Consider the following 18,552-nt stretch of genomic DNA (forward strand, 5'->3'; position numbering starts at 1 on the left):
CATAAAGCTAAATGTCTAACAGGAAACTGTTATTTGTGGAGTTACCACTTAATTTTAAGCTTAGTTTAGCTTGCTTTCTGAATGCAATGGCCTATGACTTATCTCAAAAGGTTTTTCCTTTGAAAGTAACAAAGGTTTGCTTGCTTGTTTTTCTCTGCAGATTGATGAATACAGAAAACAATCTGTTACAAACCAGGGAGGAGGAAGGGGGGGCATTTGAGCGGACACTGGTGGCCTCTGAGTTCATCGACTGGCTGCTGCAGGAGGGGGAGATGGCAACCAGGGAGGAGGCGGAGCGTCTGGGGCGGAGGCTTCTTGAACATGGCATCATCCAGCACGGTAAGGAAGATTGGTCGACTGATCATAGTGTGTGCATGCTGAAAATGTATATTTATGTGCTGAAAATATTTCAAAAATGTTAAACGACACCTGTGTCATTCAGTTTAAAAAACTGCGATCTCAATATCAAGTATTTAAAAGTTGTATTGCACTTGTCTATGTGTTTGAGGGCCACATAGTCTGACCGATGATCATGCTATTGACAGATGGATGATCTGTGAATGACGCTTGGTAAAAGTAAAGGTCGTAGCCTCTCGAAGTAGCTCCATCTGACAGCTACATGATCCTGTCAAAGGGCTCTGCTGATACAGCATAGCAACTTGGCTCTGGTATTGCATTCTTCCATCAGTTGAATTCAGACCCCTTCCAGCTCCTCCTAACCTGGTGACCTTATCATTTATAACACTGTGTTACCTTTGCTTCGCACTTTTGGGTCATGCAATCTGATATCTGCTGTAGACTTGTACATTACAGCCCTATCTGCATACTTGCACACACACTATCAACTCATTTTGAAAAAGTCCTTGTCAAAGTCTTGTGTATATATACATACATATATACATATATATGTGTGTGTGTGTGTGTGTGTGTGTGTGTGTGTGTGTGTGTCTAGATAGATCTAATTTGGATTACAGTTAGACCTCTTTATTAAAACCTACCCCTCACAGCCTAAAAAAATAGGTTAACATAGTCTCAAATAAGGAACTGGAACTGTGTAAGTTCAGCACCTAAAACTCATTACAGCCTGTTTTTGGCTCCCAGACATTCTGGACTGACCTATATTACATCTCACACTGTGTGGGGTTGTATTTCACTAGTCTTAATTCTCTATGTCTCCTATGCTTTGCCTGACCTGTCTCAAGCTACGTTCAGGAGTGATACAGAATGTTGATGAGTACGAAACATGAGGAAAATGTGACCTGTGGTCTTACAGACATCATGAGGTCAACAAGATCTTCTGGCTGTAGAGCACACATCCAGGGCTATCATGTTATCTCTGAATATGTGATATATACATACATGTGATTGGTTTGAATTTTAATCTTAGTAGTGGTTGAAGAGGTACTCAAACTATTAATACCATTATTCCCCATCTCTCTCCCAACATTTCCTGTCACTCTTCAGCTGTCCCTATCAAAATAAAGCTTGAAAAATAAAAGACAGAAAAGCCAGCTAATATTACTTAGTGTCTGTCTTTCATCCTTTTATTTCACAAAGCTTTATGAAGCTTTCTTGTCTGGTGACTTCTTGTCCGGTCACCATCCTTTTCTCTTCTTAGCTTCTTCTGTCAATGTCCTCTTTGGTCTTGTGTCCATCGAGGCTGATGAGCCTGATTATACTGCCTGCTTGCTGAGCTCCGGTTCTGGCACAACACTGGCTCCCTGGACCTGAAATCCTCCTCTTCTTGGTGGACAAAAAACACTAACACTCCTCCAGTGCTTTGAGCTCACAGTCCAGGCAGCACGGCTAACACACTAAGATAACATCAGCTAACAGCAGCTACAGTTTGTAGCAGTTTACTGTTCCTCAGGAAACTGTAAATCAGAGCATGGAGCCGATGGACAACTGAGCAAAAAATATGACCCAATTTCACCAAAATAAGTTGGTGGTGTGTGACTTACCTCTGGTGATCATTCCCGGAGTACAAAGTGATATAGTGCAACAGATATACAGGGCGCAGAGTGGGGATGACCGAGACACCATTCACCTGATTGCACGTCAGTGGTAGAAAAGTTATGCAATGGGGCTTTAATCAGAAGTGGTCATATGTTTCTTGGATATTACATTCTATATAGTCTTGCTCGAAGACACCTTGACCTGTGAATGGGACACCTGAGGAGTAAATTAACTCTTTGATAAACAGAAAACCTGGCTGCAGCTGCAGGTAAAATCTGAATATGTAAATTAAGTAATCATTCCTAAATCCAATAAGTTAAATATGTTCCTTTGGAAATGTAGCAGAGGATAAATATAATGTAGTATATAATAGAAATATCCTTAAATTGTACTATAGTCAATATACTTTCCACAACTGTGTTTTAGTTCCAGCATGAAAACAGAATAATCTTTTATCTTTTAATTTTATTTTTCAAAACAAAACAAAACAAAGCAAGGTTAGTCTAGAAAGGTTTAATTTAAAATCATGTCTGTCCAGTTTTAACAAAAAGAAAACTGGTAGTAAGGCAATATATCTTTCAGCCTTAGTACATATTTACATACTGTCATAGTTTATTGGGAAGTTTAAGAGGAACTGAAAACCAAAGTGTTTTTCTCATAAGTTTTAGAAGAGCATTAACCGCGAGGTCAGAGATTCTAGAGGAAGATTGTTGATACCTGAACTAAAGAGCCAAAGAATTACAGCCCTCCATGTGTAATCCTTCAGAAGCTCACTCCTCTACGCATTGCCCTTGTCCTGTAGGACAGGAGCATGAATGCCATCTGTTGTTGGCTGGAATCATGTTGTGTAGCACGGTCCGAGTCACTTTGCTCGTTTCCTATTTACAGAGTCAGGGCTGTGTACAAACACCAGATTTTTTCCACTATTTTATTTAATAATATTTGCTAAATTTGACAAAAAAAGAAATGATTGGATTCAAATGTCTGACCCCACCTTTAATGCTTCTGCTTTGTACACAGTGTGATCAAATGCAACGCTCTCAGGTGTGAGTGTGTATTTGCCATCCCTCGTTAAATCAAGCCAGTTAAAAGCATAATTAGCTCCAGCTGCATGGACAGCTTGTTGTCTTCTTTTTCAAAAAATGTTTCAAAGATATTTTAATAATGTGGAGTGAATGCTGACCCACACAAGGTTGTAGTTTTTTATGTGTGTATGCTCCTGTAGATTATCAATGGGCGTACATCCTGAATGAGTCTCTGTTGGGTCACCACATGACATGAAATTTGATTTGTCGCTGAGGTCTGTTGCTCACACCCAAGTCTTATTCAATTAGGATGTGTATTACTGCAGGAAAGTCACATGGCCTTGGTGCTGGAGGGCTTTCTTTTTTATTTGAACATTCAGTATTATGCAGATTTCATCACACGATAGGCAGCAGCTACACACATTTGTTTTTTGTATTAAATATATAGACAGTGGAATAAATCATTAGTTGGAAGCATTGGACATGTGCAATATAACCTTCAACACAGCTAGGGGTGTGCATGTGGAACTACTTTGGTGTGGATTGCAGACTGTATATGGCCCTAAGGAGCAATACATCATAAAAATACCCTGCCACTTCACCTCATGTAATGCACCGTCTGATCTGCTTCCTGTCAGCCTCACAGAGACTTCATAGTGTCATCCTCCCTATGGAAATAACTAAACTAGCCTTGCATGGATATGATATGTGAACTCTGCACTGTACATATCGTCATACGCTCTTTTGTTACAGTCAGGAGAGTGATTTAGTTCCCATTAGAAACACATTATAGTCATGATAGAGGAGGAGAGATAGCTAGATAGTCTGCATTCCTGCTCTCTGCTCTGCTGGGCAGAGGTCACACGTTCATACATATGATGTATGGAAGGCAAGCCTGGATGGATCCACATTGTGTCTGGTTATCATTGTTTACTGTGGGACAATATGGTAGCTGTTATATTCCACTCAATGAAAATAGGGATCCCACACAAAGAGGCAGCTTTAAAACAGGCTCAAAGTAAATGTTACAGATAATGTACACATGCAAATTAAGAATACAAATCGCATAAGAGTAGAGTTGCTTTATCACTGTGTCAAAGAACACTGTTTAAGAGACACGGTTTCAGTTTGACAGTAGTTCAGTTTATTTGTGTGCTGAGGAGACTAAAACAGGCCGTTCCATCCTGTTTTTAGCTCTCCATAGTTTTTGCTTTTGTCACATATAATAAAAGGAATCTGTTAGGTTGACACGAAATGGCTTTGCACCCACAAAAGGACAATTGAACTAAATACAAGCCCAATGTGAGTTTCTTGTTGCTAGTTAATGACTTACTACTGACTGCTAGAATGCACTAGATTACTACATATCAGATGTCATTTTTGTTTTTTAGTTATCTATTTTTTTCTGTATTTTTTCTTCAGTCTGTACTGGTAATTGCATGCTTATTCATGTAAGTTCTGCTTAACTTGCTTCATATGTTGAATATTTAAACTTTGGTAATACTCAGAATGATTTGCATTTTTGACCAGGTTTGGTGATAGGTTAGGGGATGTTTGAGGGATGAGAAATGATAAAATAACCATTACATTCTCAGCAAATTACCTGTCAGGTAAATAAATGGTTCACTCGCCGCTAAAGCATCAGTGGATTCATTTCAGCAGTAGAATAAGAAAACTCTAAGAAGTTAACAACATTGACACGTGATTTTAATTGGAGGAAATGTGTATTTTTAATAGGTCTGAATCATATTATTCTAGTGCAACATGAATTTTTTTCAAATAGTAATCTAGGAAATTATGTTGTTTTAAAAACAATTGATTAATGATTCAAGATCAGAGGTAGCGCCATCATTGATCTTTGGATCTGTAAATCCTTGTGAAGGAGTCTTGATAAGAGGAAATGCTACTATTTTTAGAGGCAAGTGTGTTGATCTAAATGTTGGAACAGGATGCAATTACTTATCCTGTATGAATGAGCCTGATGAGTCATTTCGAAATTAATAATGGGAACGCAGTCTTACTAAATAAACTTACATTACAGACACAGGCAGTCTTTTGTCCTTGTCTTATTCAAATTCTCTTCATGTCCATTTTTCTTTGTCACCAGTCACCAACAAGCATCACTTTGTCGACGGGCCCCTTCTCTTCCAGTTCAGGATGAATTTCCGGCGGCGACGGCGATTGATTGAACTCCTTCACGAACGAGGCCGCAGCATCCCCGAGAGTCACGACAGCCCCTTCTGTCTCCGCAAACAGAACTCAGATGGAGGCAACACCAGCTTCCTCTCAGGTAGAAACTGTGCCACACACACACACACACACACACACACACACACACACACACACAAAGTAACTGTGTATACAGTCATCACGTTTGATCTGTGTTTGAGTTTTTCTAGCTTTTGGGGGAGACATCAGCAGCAAAAGGCAGCGGGTATCATGTCCAGTTTAATGTAACATAGTATATCAGATATTAATAGGTGTCAGTTTGTGGTTAACAGAAAAGCTGATGTTACCTGTGCTATAATTAAAACCTGACCGTGTCTGCTCTTATTATAAAATTTTAATATTTTCCTTGGTTATTGGATTCTCTTTTCTGGAGAAAAAACACAGTGACATTTTAACCTCTTTTATATTATCCTCTGTTGACACACACACCCACACACACACACCCACACACAGACATGGTAACTGGTGTCCTTGGTGGTGTCTGCACCATAAAGATAATAGAGTAGAGCTATTTGCATCGCCAGGCAGAAGAACCTGGTAAAAAGTGCTGAATCTTGTTCGATTGACTTGTACTCCATGCATTCATTCACTTAATTTGATGTATTCAGCTCATATCATACATTACATTGTAGCACTATAAAAATGTCAAATATCTGCACTCTGTAGCAGATATTTCCTCTGAATGTTTTAAATAGCACTCACAATTTCCACAATCTGTAAAATTATTGGGCAAGAGCTACAATTTAGGTGCCTCACTGTAATCTTAATGAAAGACCAGCTTTAAAATGCATGTACAGTATATATTATTACTGAGATTATCTCCCAAAAAAAAAGTCACATCATCTACTCAAAGAAGGTTCCCCTGAAAAACATGCACCACTTAAAGAAGCAGCATAAAATGTGTGTAATTAGCAGACAGTGGTAGAGAGAGAGATGCACTCTTTTCCAACACACATGCTTAGTGCAAAGTAGTTTTCAGAATGCGCTGTAAGTCGAAACATTAATGAGGTGAAGTGAGAGGGTTAATTGACCTGCAATAAACTCTCTAATTAATTCAAGACCTGTTTACAGCTTTCCACTCACGTTCCTTCTCTTTCTCCCGTCTATCTTTAGTCTAACGTCCTTCTGTGTCTGTCTCTCTCTCTGTGTCTCAGTGAGTCCCACTAAAGAGATAAAGGTGGCGGTCGGGGTTCGGCGGAGCAGCATGAGCAGCAGCTGTGGCAGCAGTGGTTATTACAGCAGCAGTCCTACACTCAGCAGCAGCCCACCTGTCCTCTGCAACCCCAAGTCTGGTAAGAAGACGTGGACACACTCATGCATAGAGTTTGTAGACTGTGGAAGGCAGCTCTGAACGAGAAACAAAGAGGTGTAACAGATTAATGGCTCCTGAGTGAAGCTGATGTTAATGTATTGATTATACCTTAAAAGTGTTCTTTAGGGCACCAATTTGACTTTGTATTGCAGATTTTAGCACATCATTGAAAACACCATTCTTAGTATTTTTGTGACTTAACCCACATCCTGCTATTGTTTCCTTCAGAAACTGTAAATAGGCTTGAGCAGAGAAAGGTAAATGCAGAGGACGATAGATACATGCTGCTTGTACCATGTGATAATCACATATATAATTCGGGGATTGGTTGCTTTAACTCCTGAGTGGAGATCTAAATGAAAAAGTGGTGCCTTTGAGCTGTGTGTGTGTCTTTACTATGTGAGGTTTCCTTTGATGTGTCTAATCCAAGCAGAGTCCTTGACAGAGTGTCTTTGTAGCAGCAGAGCCCCTTAACATGAGCACTCGCACACACACACGATACACAATGAACAGGAAAAGGAAGGCACACACATACACAGAATTCCCCTTTGCCTTATATTAACCTTGCGGGAAGATAAGGAGCCAAAAATGTTTAAAACATTCAAAGTAGACAATACAAGTGAATAAGAATTTCTGGGTAGCGTTTATGAAGCCAGACAGTTTAAATAAAAGATGCTGGCCTCTGATTTGAAGTAGACATGGCAGATGATGAGGTATTAAAGAGACGACTTGTAGAGTCGATCAAATCAGGATTTCCACAGAGAGATTATGGAAATGTCTAGATCAAGACGATAAGCGGTCGCTCTCACTTCACTTCCTCTCTCAGATTAGAATCAAGCACTATACAGGCCGCAAGTGATTAGTCAAGAACACACACACACACACTGTTCACTAAAGTTCACTGTTCAGCTAAGAGGATGTCCTCTCAGATTTGCGTGGCAGAAGCAATTCACGTCATTTCTGCACTTTCACCATACTTTTGCAATACTTTTGCAGTTTAAGCACAGTAAGAACACAAAGAGCTGGTGAAGTGAAGATACATACACACTTTTTGTTCCTGATTTCTAAAGCGTATGATTCTTGTTTATGAATCGCAGTCATCCCTTATTTCATCGCCTTTAATTGTCCTTTTCAGTTTCGTCTCTGTTTTATAACACCTATAGTTTAGTGTCATTCATTATTATCACACAAACCTATAAACTGTAATCATAAGTGAGTCATCAAACCTCAAAAAGCTTAACTGCCTCATTTTTAATGGATAATAATGAACTGAACATAAATTAATGAATGAAAACAAAACAAAACAAAACAAAGGCAGACTGAATAACAAGGATAAAGATCTGCAGAGTTAATTAGACATTTTATATTATAGATGAGTGTGTAGGCAGCAAAATGCATGCACACACAGAAATTTGTTTAAAAAAAAAATAAAAAAAATTCTTGACACATTTTTCAGTTTTATTTCATGTGAGATGTACGCACTTTCAATGAAATGACCAGTTTAGTGTTTGGGAATTGTTGGGGGGGTGTGTGTGTGTGTGCGCATTGATTCTTAATGCATCCGGCTCCTGATCGCTAACGAGTCGGCTACATATTCCCTGCGCTCTGTTTTGTTAAATGCTTCATCATTTGTTCTAATGGAGTGAATTAAAAATGAAGTTAAAATAATTTTTTTGTCCATTTTGTCTCGTGTCGAGTCACGTTGAAGTGACTAATGTTTAGGGGAAGTTGGAGGAGGGGAAGAGGAGCTATACTGTTTCAGGAAGCAGCGAGCCTTCAGGCGCTGCATGTGACTGACATTAGCGCCGTCTATTCGCACATATGCACACCTTTTTTTGAACTAAAAGTATTATGTCTGTGCGTTTTAGTGTGTGTGCAAGTTCATGCCTGTCTGCAGTAACCATGCACATGTGGTCATGCCTGATTATCATGGTAACATGTGTGTCTGTTTCTCTCAACAGTTCTGAAAAGACAAGTGAGTCCAGAGGAGCTGCAGACACCAGGAGGACCTTTTCTGAAGAAGACATTCACTGTAGGACATGCACACACACACATACATTGAGCTCTAACAAAGAATACTTCAGCATGGATGTTGTCACACGTTCCCTCTCTCTCATGGCATGTGCACGCACTTACTGATGTCACTTTGCACACTGTCTGATGTGTGTGGTTACTGTACCAGATGAAATCACACTTTTCAGCAACACAACATTTGAATAAGATAAGACCAGGACATAAACATATAGTATGTATGTGAGTACGTATAAAACATGTATAGAGAGAACCTAAACATCCGCTTACAAGCTACCACCACAGATCTATAACAGATGTAAATGCTGGCTCAGGTCAAATAACCGCATGTGTTAAAAACAGCGAGATGACGATTTGAGAAGATGATTTATGCTGCCGTCATCGTTGCTGAAATTGGAACAATGGTGCTATATGACGGTGATGGTTGATGACCTATGGGGAAAATAATATCTTATCTTATCCACCCCTATGTATGTTTGGTATTATCCCTGAACATTCTCAGTGAACTATGGTGCCAATTGGCTATGCCGATAGGAAACAGAATTATTGTGAGACAATGAACTGTGGTCACACCCTCATTGTTGGAGCACTGGATTGAACTAATATCCAACATATCAGTTAATGAACAAGTCAGATCCAGACTGTCAGGACGCCAGTACTTGTTCCTGAAAACATGGAGTCCGTTCCAGGACCGCATTAACAGCAGAGAAAGCCTTAGTTGTTCCATTCTCCAACCAGATCCAACCCAGGCATAAATAATAACCATAAAAACACAGCCAATCTTGTGCTCTTATTTGTTTATGTAGGTCATATCGAGGCATCAATATTAAATTAAAACTATTTTATAGCCAATTAAAAACTCCTCTACAATTAACTATGGAGATATAGAGTGAGTTAGGTAATTCAGGGGGTGTTTATGCTATAAAATGTTTTATAAGCTTCATGTTATGAGACAATCTTGGACACCAATATCAGTAAAAAAAAAAAACGTGAGATGCAATTTTAAATGAGCATGTTCTTGTTGTTCTCCAGATTGTAGGCGATGCTGTGGGTTGGGGCTTTGTGGTGCGAGGCAGCAAACCCTGTCACATCCAGGCTGTGGACCCTGGTGGACCTGCAGCAGCTGCTGGCATGAAGGTGAGGACAAGAGAGATGCATGGAGGGCCGCCTCTACCTCTTTATCTATGGGGTGGAAAAGATTTGGATTTTTGATCTTGGGGAGATTTCTGGGTAGATGCTTGTGCTGTTGCATGTGTTGTCATGTCTGCGCTTACGTGCATACGACAGTGACAGACAAGAATGAAAAGAGTGAAAGGATAAAAGGGGGAATTGAAAGATGAGTGGGGGGACACTTCCTGTAACTTCAGCTTGCAGGGGGAGGAGGATGTGTCAGGACAGGAGCAGAGAGTAGCTACAAAAACAGGAAAAGAAGGAAAAACAGGGTAATGGTGGCTTTGCTGCCACTCTGCGTAAATACCTTCATGCCAGCTGTGGCAGCAAAGAATCCTGGGAATGCAAAGCACAGCGACTTAAACCACAACATGGAGAGAGGAGGACTGAATGAAAATAGCAGCCGGAGCCAGAAAGGAGGAGCAGAGAAACATATGAAACATGCTGCTAGTAAACGCATGATAAACTACTGGTCAGCTTTTAAATAAGGAATATCTGGATCTCTGGTTTTGTCGCTCATAATGGCAGCAAATTTAAACCCTAAGTGAAGTACAGGATTTAAACTCAGGATGTCAGAGAGAAGACACATGAGCTGAAAAGTAAGGGGGCGTAGAGGAGGCCATGGTAGAGGAGTATTAACAGTGAAAGAGGAAATGGTCAGTCAAAATAATATCATTTCTGCTTTTGCTACTGTCAGCGGTCATATTTTATCATCATGGAAACATGTCATGGTTCACATTCGGTTATAAAGGCATGTGTGTTTAGCTCAGTTGACCTTGGTCTGGACTGATTGTGTGACCCACAAGCAAACCTTCATGCAACACTTTAAATCATGTTAATGTCATTCCCACCTCTGTCTTTTTTTTTATTTATTTTTCATTTAAACTGCAAAAATCAAATCAGAACCATAATATTTGTTTAAAAATATGAGATTTTCACTCATAGTATCATTACCGCAGATTACATTCCTTGTTTCCTAGCGAGGGGTTTCGTTTCACTCCTCCCTGTGTTTCCTAGAAGGTTAGTCCTGTTCCATTTCACCTCAGTAATTTTATTGATGTGTAATTAAGCTGTAACACAAATCCAGGAGAGGGAGTGTTGTGCTGTGAGGTGTTGGCACTGCGGTCCGGGCAAAAGGCCAGAAAGAGAAACTTACACTCACTGACCTTGGGAGGTGCAAAGCATTATGAGGCTCTTCTCATCAAGCAAGCCTAATTTCAAACACCGCATCTCCGTCTGTTTGTGTACAGACGTACACATCAGCATTGTCCTGACCATAATGGATCTCAGCACTTATGCCACTTCTAATGCACTTCTTCTATAAGGCAGCAGGTAGAGCAGGATGTGTGTTGGTCTCACTTTGTGTCCATTTGTACATCCTGTGTCTGCACACCATTACTGTATGTGTACTAAACAATATATTCTGTTCAATAATTCGTACCACATGGATGTAATTGAACCATTTGAGAGGTTTTGAACCCTAAAATCTAACCTTTTAAAGACTTGTTTTGAACGTTATAATCTCCAAATACTGTTTTATACAATATATACGATGTGTGAAATAATTTATATGTAGAATATTTCATCCCATGTTTGAGAATATTGATCATGTACAAGACATACAGTTGTGACCAGTTGAGACATGGAAAAACGGATCTGTCAGTCTTTATTTGCTCATTTTCTTTCTTGCTGAGACACTCCTGAAGTCTTGTCGTTTCCGTGAGGTTGCCAGGCAACTAGCATAGTCCAGGAAGTAATTGCTCCTGGCCAAGAAGTAGTCCGGCACATAACTCCCTGTAAAATCCCAGCTTGACGTTTTCTGTTTCACTTCTGTACAGTTCAAACAAATAAGATATATTGCGTTGGTATAAGCCATTTTAGAATCGAGCCAAACTGTAGTGAGCCTGATTACGTCTAGTGGGGTCGTATTTTACATTTTGTGGCTACTCTTCTCTTGACTGAGACCATGCTGTGATTTAAAACTGAAAGTCGCTGAAGAACTGGCAGACCATAAAGTCTACTGTGCATCTTTCCAGCCATCTGTGGCTCCATGTTTTTAGCCAAAAGATGGAATTACACCAAGTAAAACTGCTTTTCTCTCTTGGTCTGCGTTGTTGATGATGTGACTATTTTGTAAAACTTTATTGGAACTGTCAGTGGACACATTCAGGGTTCTGTGTTCTCATTCAGTGTAACAGGATTTGATAAATGGACTTATTACGGACGTATTTATACAGCGCTTGTCTATACTGACATTACTCACATTAACCCATTCATAATAATGATAATGCTCCGTTCCACACAACTCGAAACTCCAACCTCCTACTTAGTTCCTCCTACTTACTGAACAAATCCATCTACTCTGTGTTCATGAAGAAACTGCTGTCTGACGTTGCACAGAATTTGTATTAGACGAGTGAATGGAATATTTAGATGTGTTTCCAATTATAGAAGTGTTTTGTTAGTGTGCACGCTTTTAAAAGAAACATCAGTTTGTCACAGTCAGCCATGTTTTTACACCTTGAACAATCAAGGTTGAGTTAACACAATGTCTAGGATAATAAAAACCTACAGTGTATGCCCAGCTTAAGAGATCTTTAGATAACTTACATAAAGCTAGACCTATAAGTCTCTACATTGCTCACAGCTGTTACTGTTATCACTGCATGTAAGTTGAATATCCCAGCATGACCTCTTCACGTGTGTTGTTTATTCTCTCTGTACGTCTTCTCTTTATGCATGCTTCGGCCTCCTTCCTTTCACCGTGTGAGCTCGGTTTTAACCCTCTGAGTGCAAGGAGCCATTCAGCTTAGTTGGGCCCCAGCCAAGACTAACAACCCCTCAGCCTGAAAAGAGAGAAGCATCAGAGGGTTAGGTGTTGGAAGAGCGCAAAAGAGGTTGAAAGGAGAGGTGGAATGAAGAGAGAAATGAATAGAAAGAGAGTGTGTCCAGAAGTGCATGAAGGAAAGTACTTTGACTTTGCAAGTAGAGGGTTAGAGGCTGCATGTGATGACAGTGAGAGTCTGAAATTCCTCTGCAGCACGAGATTAACAGTCTGGGTTTTTTACTTCTCCTTTGTCACACTTATTCTGTCTTTCCCTCTGCTTATTTTGATCTCTCCTTTCCTGAAGCATTTAGGGACACCGGAAGAACATTTAGTAGCAATTGCTCTGAAAGTAACCAAAAATAGTAACCTCTCTCAGCATCACTATTCTCAGCTTTGGGTGTAACAGTTTATTTGAGGAACAGGCAGGGTTCAAATAGCTACTGCCTGTATGATGTTTCCTGAGTCAAGAGCCCATAAAACACATCTGTAAAAGTTTTTCTTTCATCGTCACTCAGCAGTATATGTCTGCACATTGCTGATTTACAGGCAATATAAATTTCAAATCCAAATCATCACATGCTTTTGTTCTCTGACTGCATCAGATTTTTATTTTTTATTTTTTTGCATCTCGCAGGGCTTTTTGGAAAACTTTTGGGAGCCAGTGAATATAGAGTGTGTGTGTGTGTGTGTGTGTGTGTGTGTGTGTGTGTGTGAGTGTACGCCTGTAATAACTTGTAAAAAACCAAACCGCAGCAGAGACGGCCGCATCATGTTGCAAGAACAGCAGCCAGAAGGCAGCTCAGACAACAAGCCCTTATCTCTGAAAGAGCTGCCGAGTTGGAGCGGTGGTTAAATAATGATAAGGGAGGTGGGGTCCACGCGTGACAGGGGAGTGATTTGAGCATGGCTGTGATGTTGTCCCTGGTGTCATTTATGCCAGGCAACACTATCAGTGTTTACTTGTTTCTCTTTACTGCTGCAGCTTTGAGTATGCTGTAATTTATGTGTTGCCTTACTGAAGCGGTGCGTGAAGTGTTACATTTTTTTCTTGGTTTTGTTAGCTGCATTGCGGTTGTCCACAAGTGTCTCCACCAGAATTGTCATCTTTTGACTGTCAAACACTCACATCTCTGCACACATTTAAAATATGACTCTACCTGACTCTAGATTTGTTGTGTGGTAACACTACATTATGCAAAATATAAGCAAAAAACTGAAACAACTTGCATTCCTAGAGTTTGATGAGAAGATTGATACCACTAATTTCTTATTTGTCTTTTGCCAGGCAACAAATGGAGACATGTGCCACTATAAAATGGCAAACTGTCTGTTTTTGTACAGATAAAACAAACAGCGTGTTTGTTAGTTAGCTTTAGAAGCTGGTAGGTGGATTTTCTTCCTATTAGACAGAACCATGCTAGTTAGATTCCCCTTTGTTTCCAGTCTTTGTGGTAGCCATCTGCTAGGTCCAACCACATGTTTACCGTACAAGCACAACAGTGGTGTAAATCTTTTCACAGAGCTTTCGGCAAGTAAGCTAATAAGTGCATCTCCCAAAATGACAAACTATCCCCTCATTACTGTCCCTCGTTATGTCGGTTATAAGCTTTGGTTTGGCGTATTCCCAGGCAGCTTTCTAACTAAATTAAACAGTTGACAGTCAGCCTTGGAAGACCATGGAAATTCACAGCTACGATGGATCCCAATGACCCAGAATTACAGTAGAAAAATGTCTGAAATGTTTTACTACTGGAACATAATCCATATAATCCCCTCTACCACAGATCCAAATGTGGATTACAATCTAAACACTCCATAACATTGCCTCCTTCTGTGTCATGCCATCGTCTTCCCATTGCTCGTAAGCGAAGCAATAATTGACTTTCCCAAGCAACCCCTCAGGCGCTGAACATTTCTTTCTTCTTCTTCTTTCTTCAGGTTTGTCAGTTTGTGGTGTCGGTGAACGGACTGAACGTCCTCTCTCAGGACTACCGGGCTGTCAGCAACCTGATCCTAACTGGACCCAGGACAATCGTCATGGAGGTGATGGAGGAGGTATAAGTTTGAGGAGAGCTATGACAGAATCATACGTAGAAGAGTAGTGCAGTAATACCGTGGGGACTAGAAGGTTTAGTACTTGACCTCAAAACTGCAGTGACAGAGCAACGTGGACAACTTGAATCATAACTCACACTCTCTCTGTCCTAACATTGTTTGGACAAGGTGCACTACTGAGAGATCGGGCGTGTTTTAAGGATGTGGGTGATTCAACCTGTGGACAGCACAGCCTGTGTACTTGATTTCTTTTTCTTTGAATTTAAAGGCGCACACATAAAAGAGGGAAAGTGCAAGAGCGACCATTTCTTCAGGTGGTTATCCAACTGCTTCACTCAGCTCACAAAGACTCTCAGTCCTAATGAAGAAGCCCCGGACTTCATGAGTGTTTTCGGGTTTTGAAGCGACCTGTATAATGAATCTGTTGCTGAACATGAGAGTGTTTAAAAGACGTCAAAGGATCATTAGAATCAGACAAACAACTTCAAACTGAAACGATAAGGAAGAATATTTCATGTGACCTCTCCCTCAGTTCGTTTCCAACCTGAAGTTCCTGATGGCTCAACACTGCCCTCTGCTGTGACAGACGGGAAGACACAACAGCAAGGGATCATTTATACTACAGTTACTTAGATCATATGTGTGTTTGGTTTCTGGGTGTTTTAATCGTTTGTTTTCCTTGGCAACCACCGTGTTAAATGTAAAAGAATATCCTAGCCTCTTTGTGTGGAAAAAAAATTAACAACTAAATTAATGCCCAGATAGATTTATGTGTAGCTGCTAGGAATAAATTAGTTTACATCTTAAAAATGCAGTGATAAACTGTATGTGACAATAACAGGCACAATGTATATAGAAAAGTTACGAAAGACTTAACGCACAAACTGAAAAAGTCCTGCTTTAGAAAAAAAATGGCGTTTATTGGATTAGTTGTATTATTGTACAAACTAAAACAAGCTACAGCACTGATCTTTTTTTTTAACATGAGCTGTGATATGCAGACCAGAAACTTCCACAATGACATAAGATGTCATTATTTGTTTAAAAGAATTTCTTTGTTATACTTACTGTAAAATACAATAAGGACATTTTTGTAAGAGAACAAAAAACAAAAAAACAAAAAAAAGGTCTGGATGTGTGCTTCATACCAGTGGCAATGCCAAATAATTATAAGAGTCGTGTTATACCAAACAGATTTAATTTGGTAGTAACATCCGCCCACAGTGGATTCAGTTGACTTTAGAAATAAAATTTGTATTTTGATGTTTGAAGAATATTACAGGGTAGAATGACTACATGGGCACTTGAGCTATTATACATTTGTTTTTAATATACAGCAGCACTTAGGTGACAAAGCTTTCTTATTTTAAACAATTTTCATGTATATGTATGCACACTCACACACACACACACACATTGTGTATATATAGGGTTATGGACCCTGGAAAAAGCTCTTTTAATGCTGTGAGAACCATAAACAAAATGTATTTCACCTTCAGTGTACTGGAGAGGCAGCAGAGAACCTGCACACGTTTTCTTGTCCTTTTAAAACTCTTAAAACTCTCCTTAAGTTAACTGCATTAAAGCGGGGCTGAGGCTTAGATGAATAGATTTGTATATCGTTAACCTCCAGAATTATAACATCAGAATTTCCTGTATGTTTATAGACTGTGCCTCATGTGTTTAGAGATACTAGCATGAGAAAATCACATTTAATGCTATATGATAATAAAAAGAAGAGCATGGATAAGTGATGCTCGTGCCGTACGTGTCAGTAATCCATGGTTGACTCATGAGTTAACACTTGTTTACTTTGTTTTTAAGCAAATAACACTGCCTGGTTTCATTGGAAGTGTATTTACTTTAGTCCAGAGGTGAATTATTATTATTACTAAAAGACTAAATGCAAGGTGAACATACTATATATTCAGGAAATCTTTATTGCCAAACAGTAGAAAGAACACACTCTCTCTATATATATCACAGAAACCTGCCTCCACATGTCTGAAGTGACTTATTCAGTGGACTTATTATTGGTTTTTCTCAATGTGCTTCGATGTTGTGAGCAGTGAAATGCATGATTCCTGTTAGTCTGTGCTTATGTAGCTTCTAATCCAAAGCACTTATTCAGTCTGTTGACTCGTAGAACTGAGTTATCTGACAAATCATTTCCAAAGTAAAGTAGATATGAGCCTTTGTTTCCACTTTCTGCACCACTCTCCCATTTCCAGGAGAAAGATAACAGAACAAAGAAATCCTCAACTGTGTCGATGAGAAGAATATTTTTGAGCTCTTTGAGATTTTCTGTTAAACATTCAAGACATTTTGTCTCAGTTGTTGATCTCAAAACTTTCCACTCCTGTGGTTGGATGATGCCATATACTGTTTTAATACTACCTATGTGAAGTTCATGGATATTTTATTGATATATTATGGACCGAAGATGCAAAAATTTCAATATTCTTTGATATTTTTCCAGGTTTTATTTCGGTGGATTTTTCCACACAGACAGACATTCAGCAGGTAACTTATCAAAAATCACTTCTTATCCCAAACATGCAGACATTTTTGAATAAAGAGTGTTCATCAGTCAGCTGTAGAGATGTTGCAGTCGATATATATACATTGAACATGGGTTCAGTTTTCTTTAAAAACTTGTCTACCTGCAGTTTTTAACACAGTATTTGTTCTTTTAACTGTGTCTGGAAGAGATCTGGCTGAAGGGTTTTGTGATTTTGTGAAAGGAGAAGAAAAATGCTGCCTGTTTTGCAAGGGCACAAATGTTTGAGTGAGTTTTGGGAAGTAGAAATATGCAGAAGTGAGGCAGAAGTGTTTCACATTTATTAAAGTCGTGAAGGAAGGTTTTTTTTGTTTGTTTGTTTGTTTGTTTTGTGGTCACAGCTGGCTGAAATGGGTTCACTGACTGTTCAACAATAAGCTTGAAAGCATTTGCCTTAAGACCTTATTTTGCTGCTAATCACAGTTGGTGGTAATCTAATCTCTTGTTCTGTTCCCAGCTCTGTCATCTCCGACTTTGTGTATAAAACCTCTTTGTTGTATCCTGTGATCACGCCTCAGTTCTATTGACAATCAGTGTTTTCATGGACACCGCCACAGCAGTTTCAAAAGCAATGATCTGACAGAATGTATTTCACCGCCATCTTCTACATTGTGCTGTTGTCAGTTTTATACTTCACTTTTAATGATTGGTTCTCTTGTTTTAATTAAAGGGATTCTGCTTTATGTTCACCTCATGAGGCCGGAGTAACATTTTCAGCAGGTACAGCTATCTGTTTATTGATTTCACCTCTATCAGAGGATGGATGTTGGGTTTGACGACTATATAAGCTCACAGTACCACAGTCTGTTTTTGACGAAGCAGCTGAAGCTGATGTTCTGTTGTATTAAACAGTTGATTAAGTGTTTAATAAACAAACTGGTTATATTCTGGGTGTGTGGTTCCATTTTTCGGACAGTTTGTCTTCTGGGTCTGATTTAATGATGAATGAGAGTGTTGTTAATGTATAACATAACATAACATAATGCATGGAAAACTATCGATTATATGATTGCAGACTTGAGAAATTGTAGTCTTTCTTCATAAGTCTGTTTAGTTCCCCTTTACAACATTACTGTGCGTAGCAGAAATGAAGCATTCTCAGTCTCAGTCTTCGTGACATAGAGTGCCGTCATGTTCTTTTTCCATTTGCCACAAATTAAAGGTCAACTTTCACTTCAGAGAGCGCCCTCATACTGGCTCCCTTAATCACAAGGTTACAGTAACATGTAGCTTAATCCTTGAGCATCTTGTCTGGTTTCCCTCGCTTCTCAGATTCCTGACTTTCTCACACACCAGACTCACCAGACAGAGTCAAGAATTGTTTTTAATTAATGAATATTTTTTTCTTTTCACCTCTTTAGGCCTATTAAAAAACCTCAAAACAAAC

At 39.4% G+C, this 18,552-nt stretch overlaps 1 protein-coding gene across 2 annotated transcripts in view; it reads left to right on the top strand.

Moving 5' to 3' along the window:
* deptor (DEP domain containing MTOR-interacting protein) overlaps window positions 1-18,050 on the top strand; it is a 30,510-nt gene extending 12,460 nt beyond the window's left edge. For both annotated transcript variants that reach the window (XM_019256886.2, XM_019256887.2), the window contains exons 5-10: window positions 161-339; window positions 5,089-5,271; window positions 6,365-6,502; window positions 8,484-8,554; window positions 9,586-9,690; window positions 14,489-18,050. In XM_019256886.2, the coding sequence (XP_019112431.1) occupies window positions 161-339; window positions 5,089-5,271; window positions 6,365-6,502; window positions 8,484-8,554; window positions 9,586-9,690; window positions 14,489-14,611 (799 nt within the window). In that variant the 3' untranslated portion in view covers window positions 14,612-18,050. The remainder of the gene's footprint in view (window positions 1-160; window positions 340-5,088; window positions 5,272-6,364; window positions 6,503-8,483; window positions 8,555-9,585; window positions 9,691-14,488) is intronic.
* Window positions 18,051-18,552: the final 502 nt, after the last annotated feature.

Source organism: Larimichthys crocea, chromosome XIII (genome assembly GCF_000972845.2).
Source record: "Larimichthys crocea isolate SSNF chromosome XIII, L_crocea_2.0, whole genome shotgun sequence".
In the NCBI taxonomy this organism is placed as follows: Eukaryota; Metazoa; Chordata; class Actinopteri; family Sciaenidae; genus Larimichthys; species Larimichthys crocea.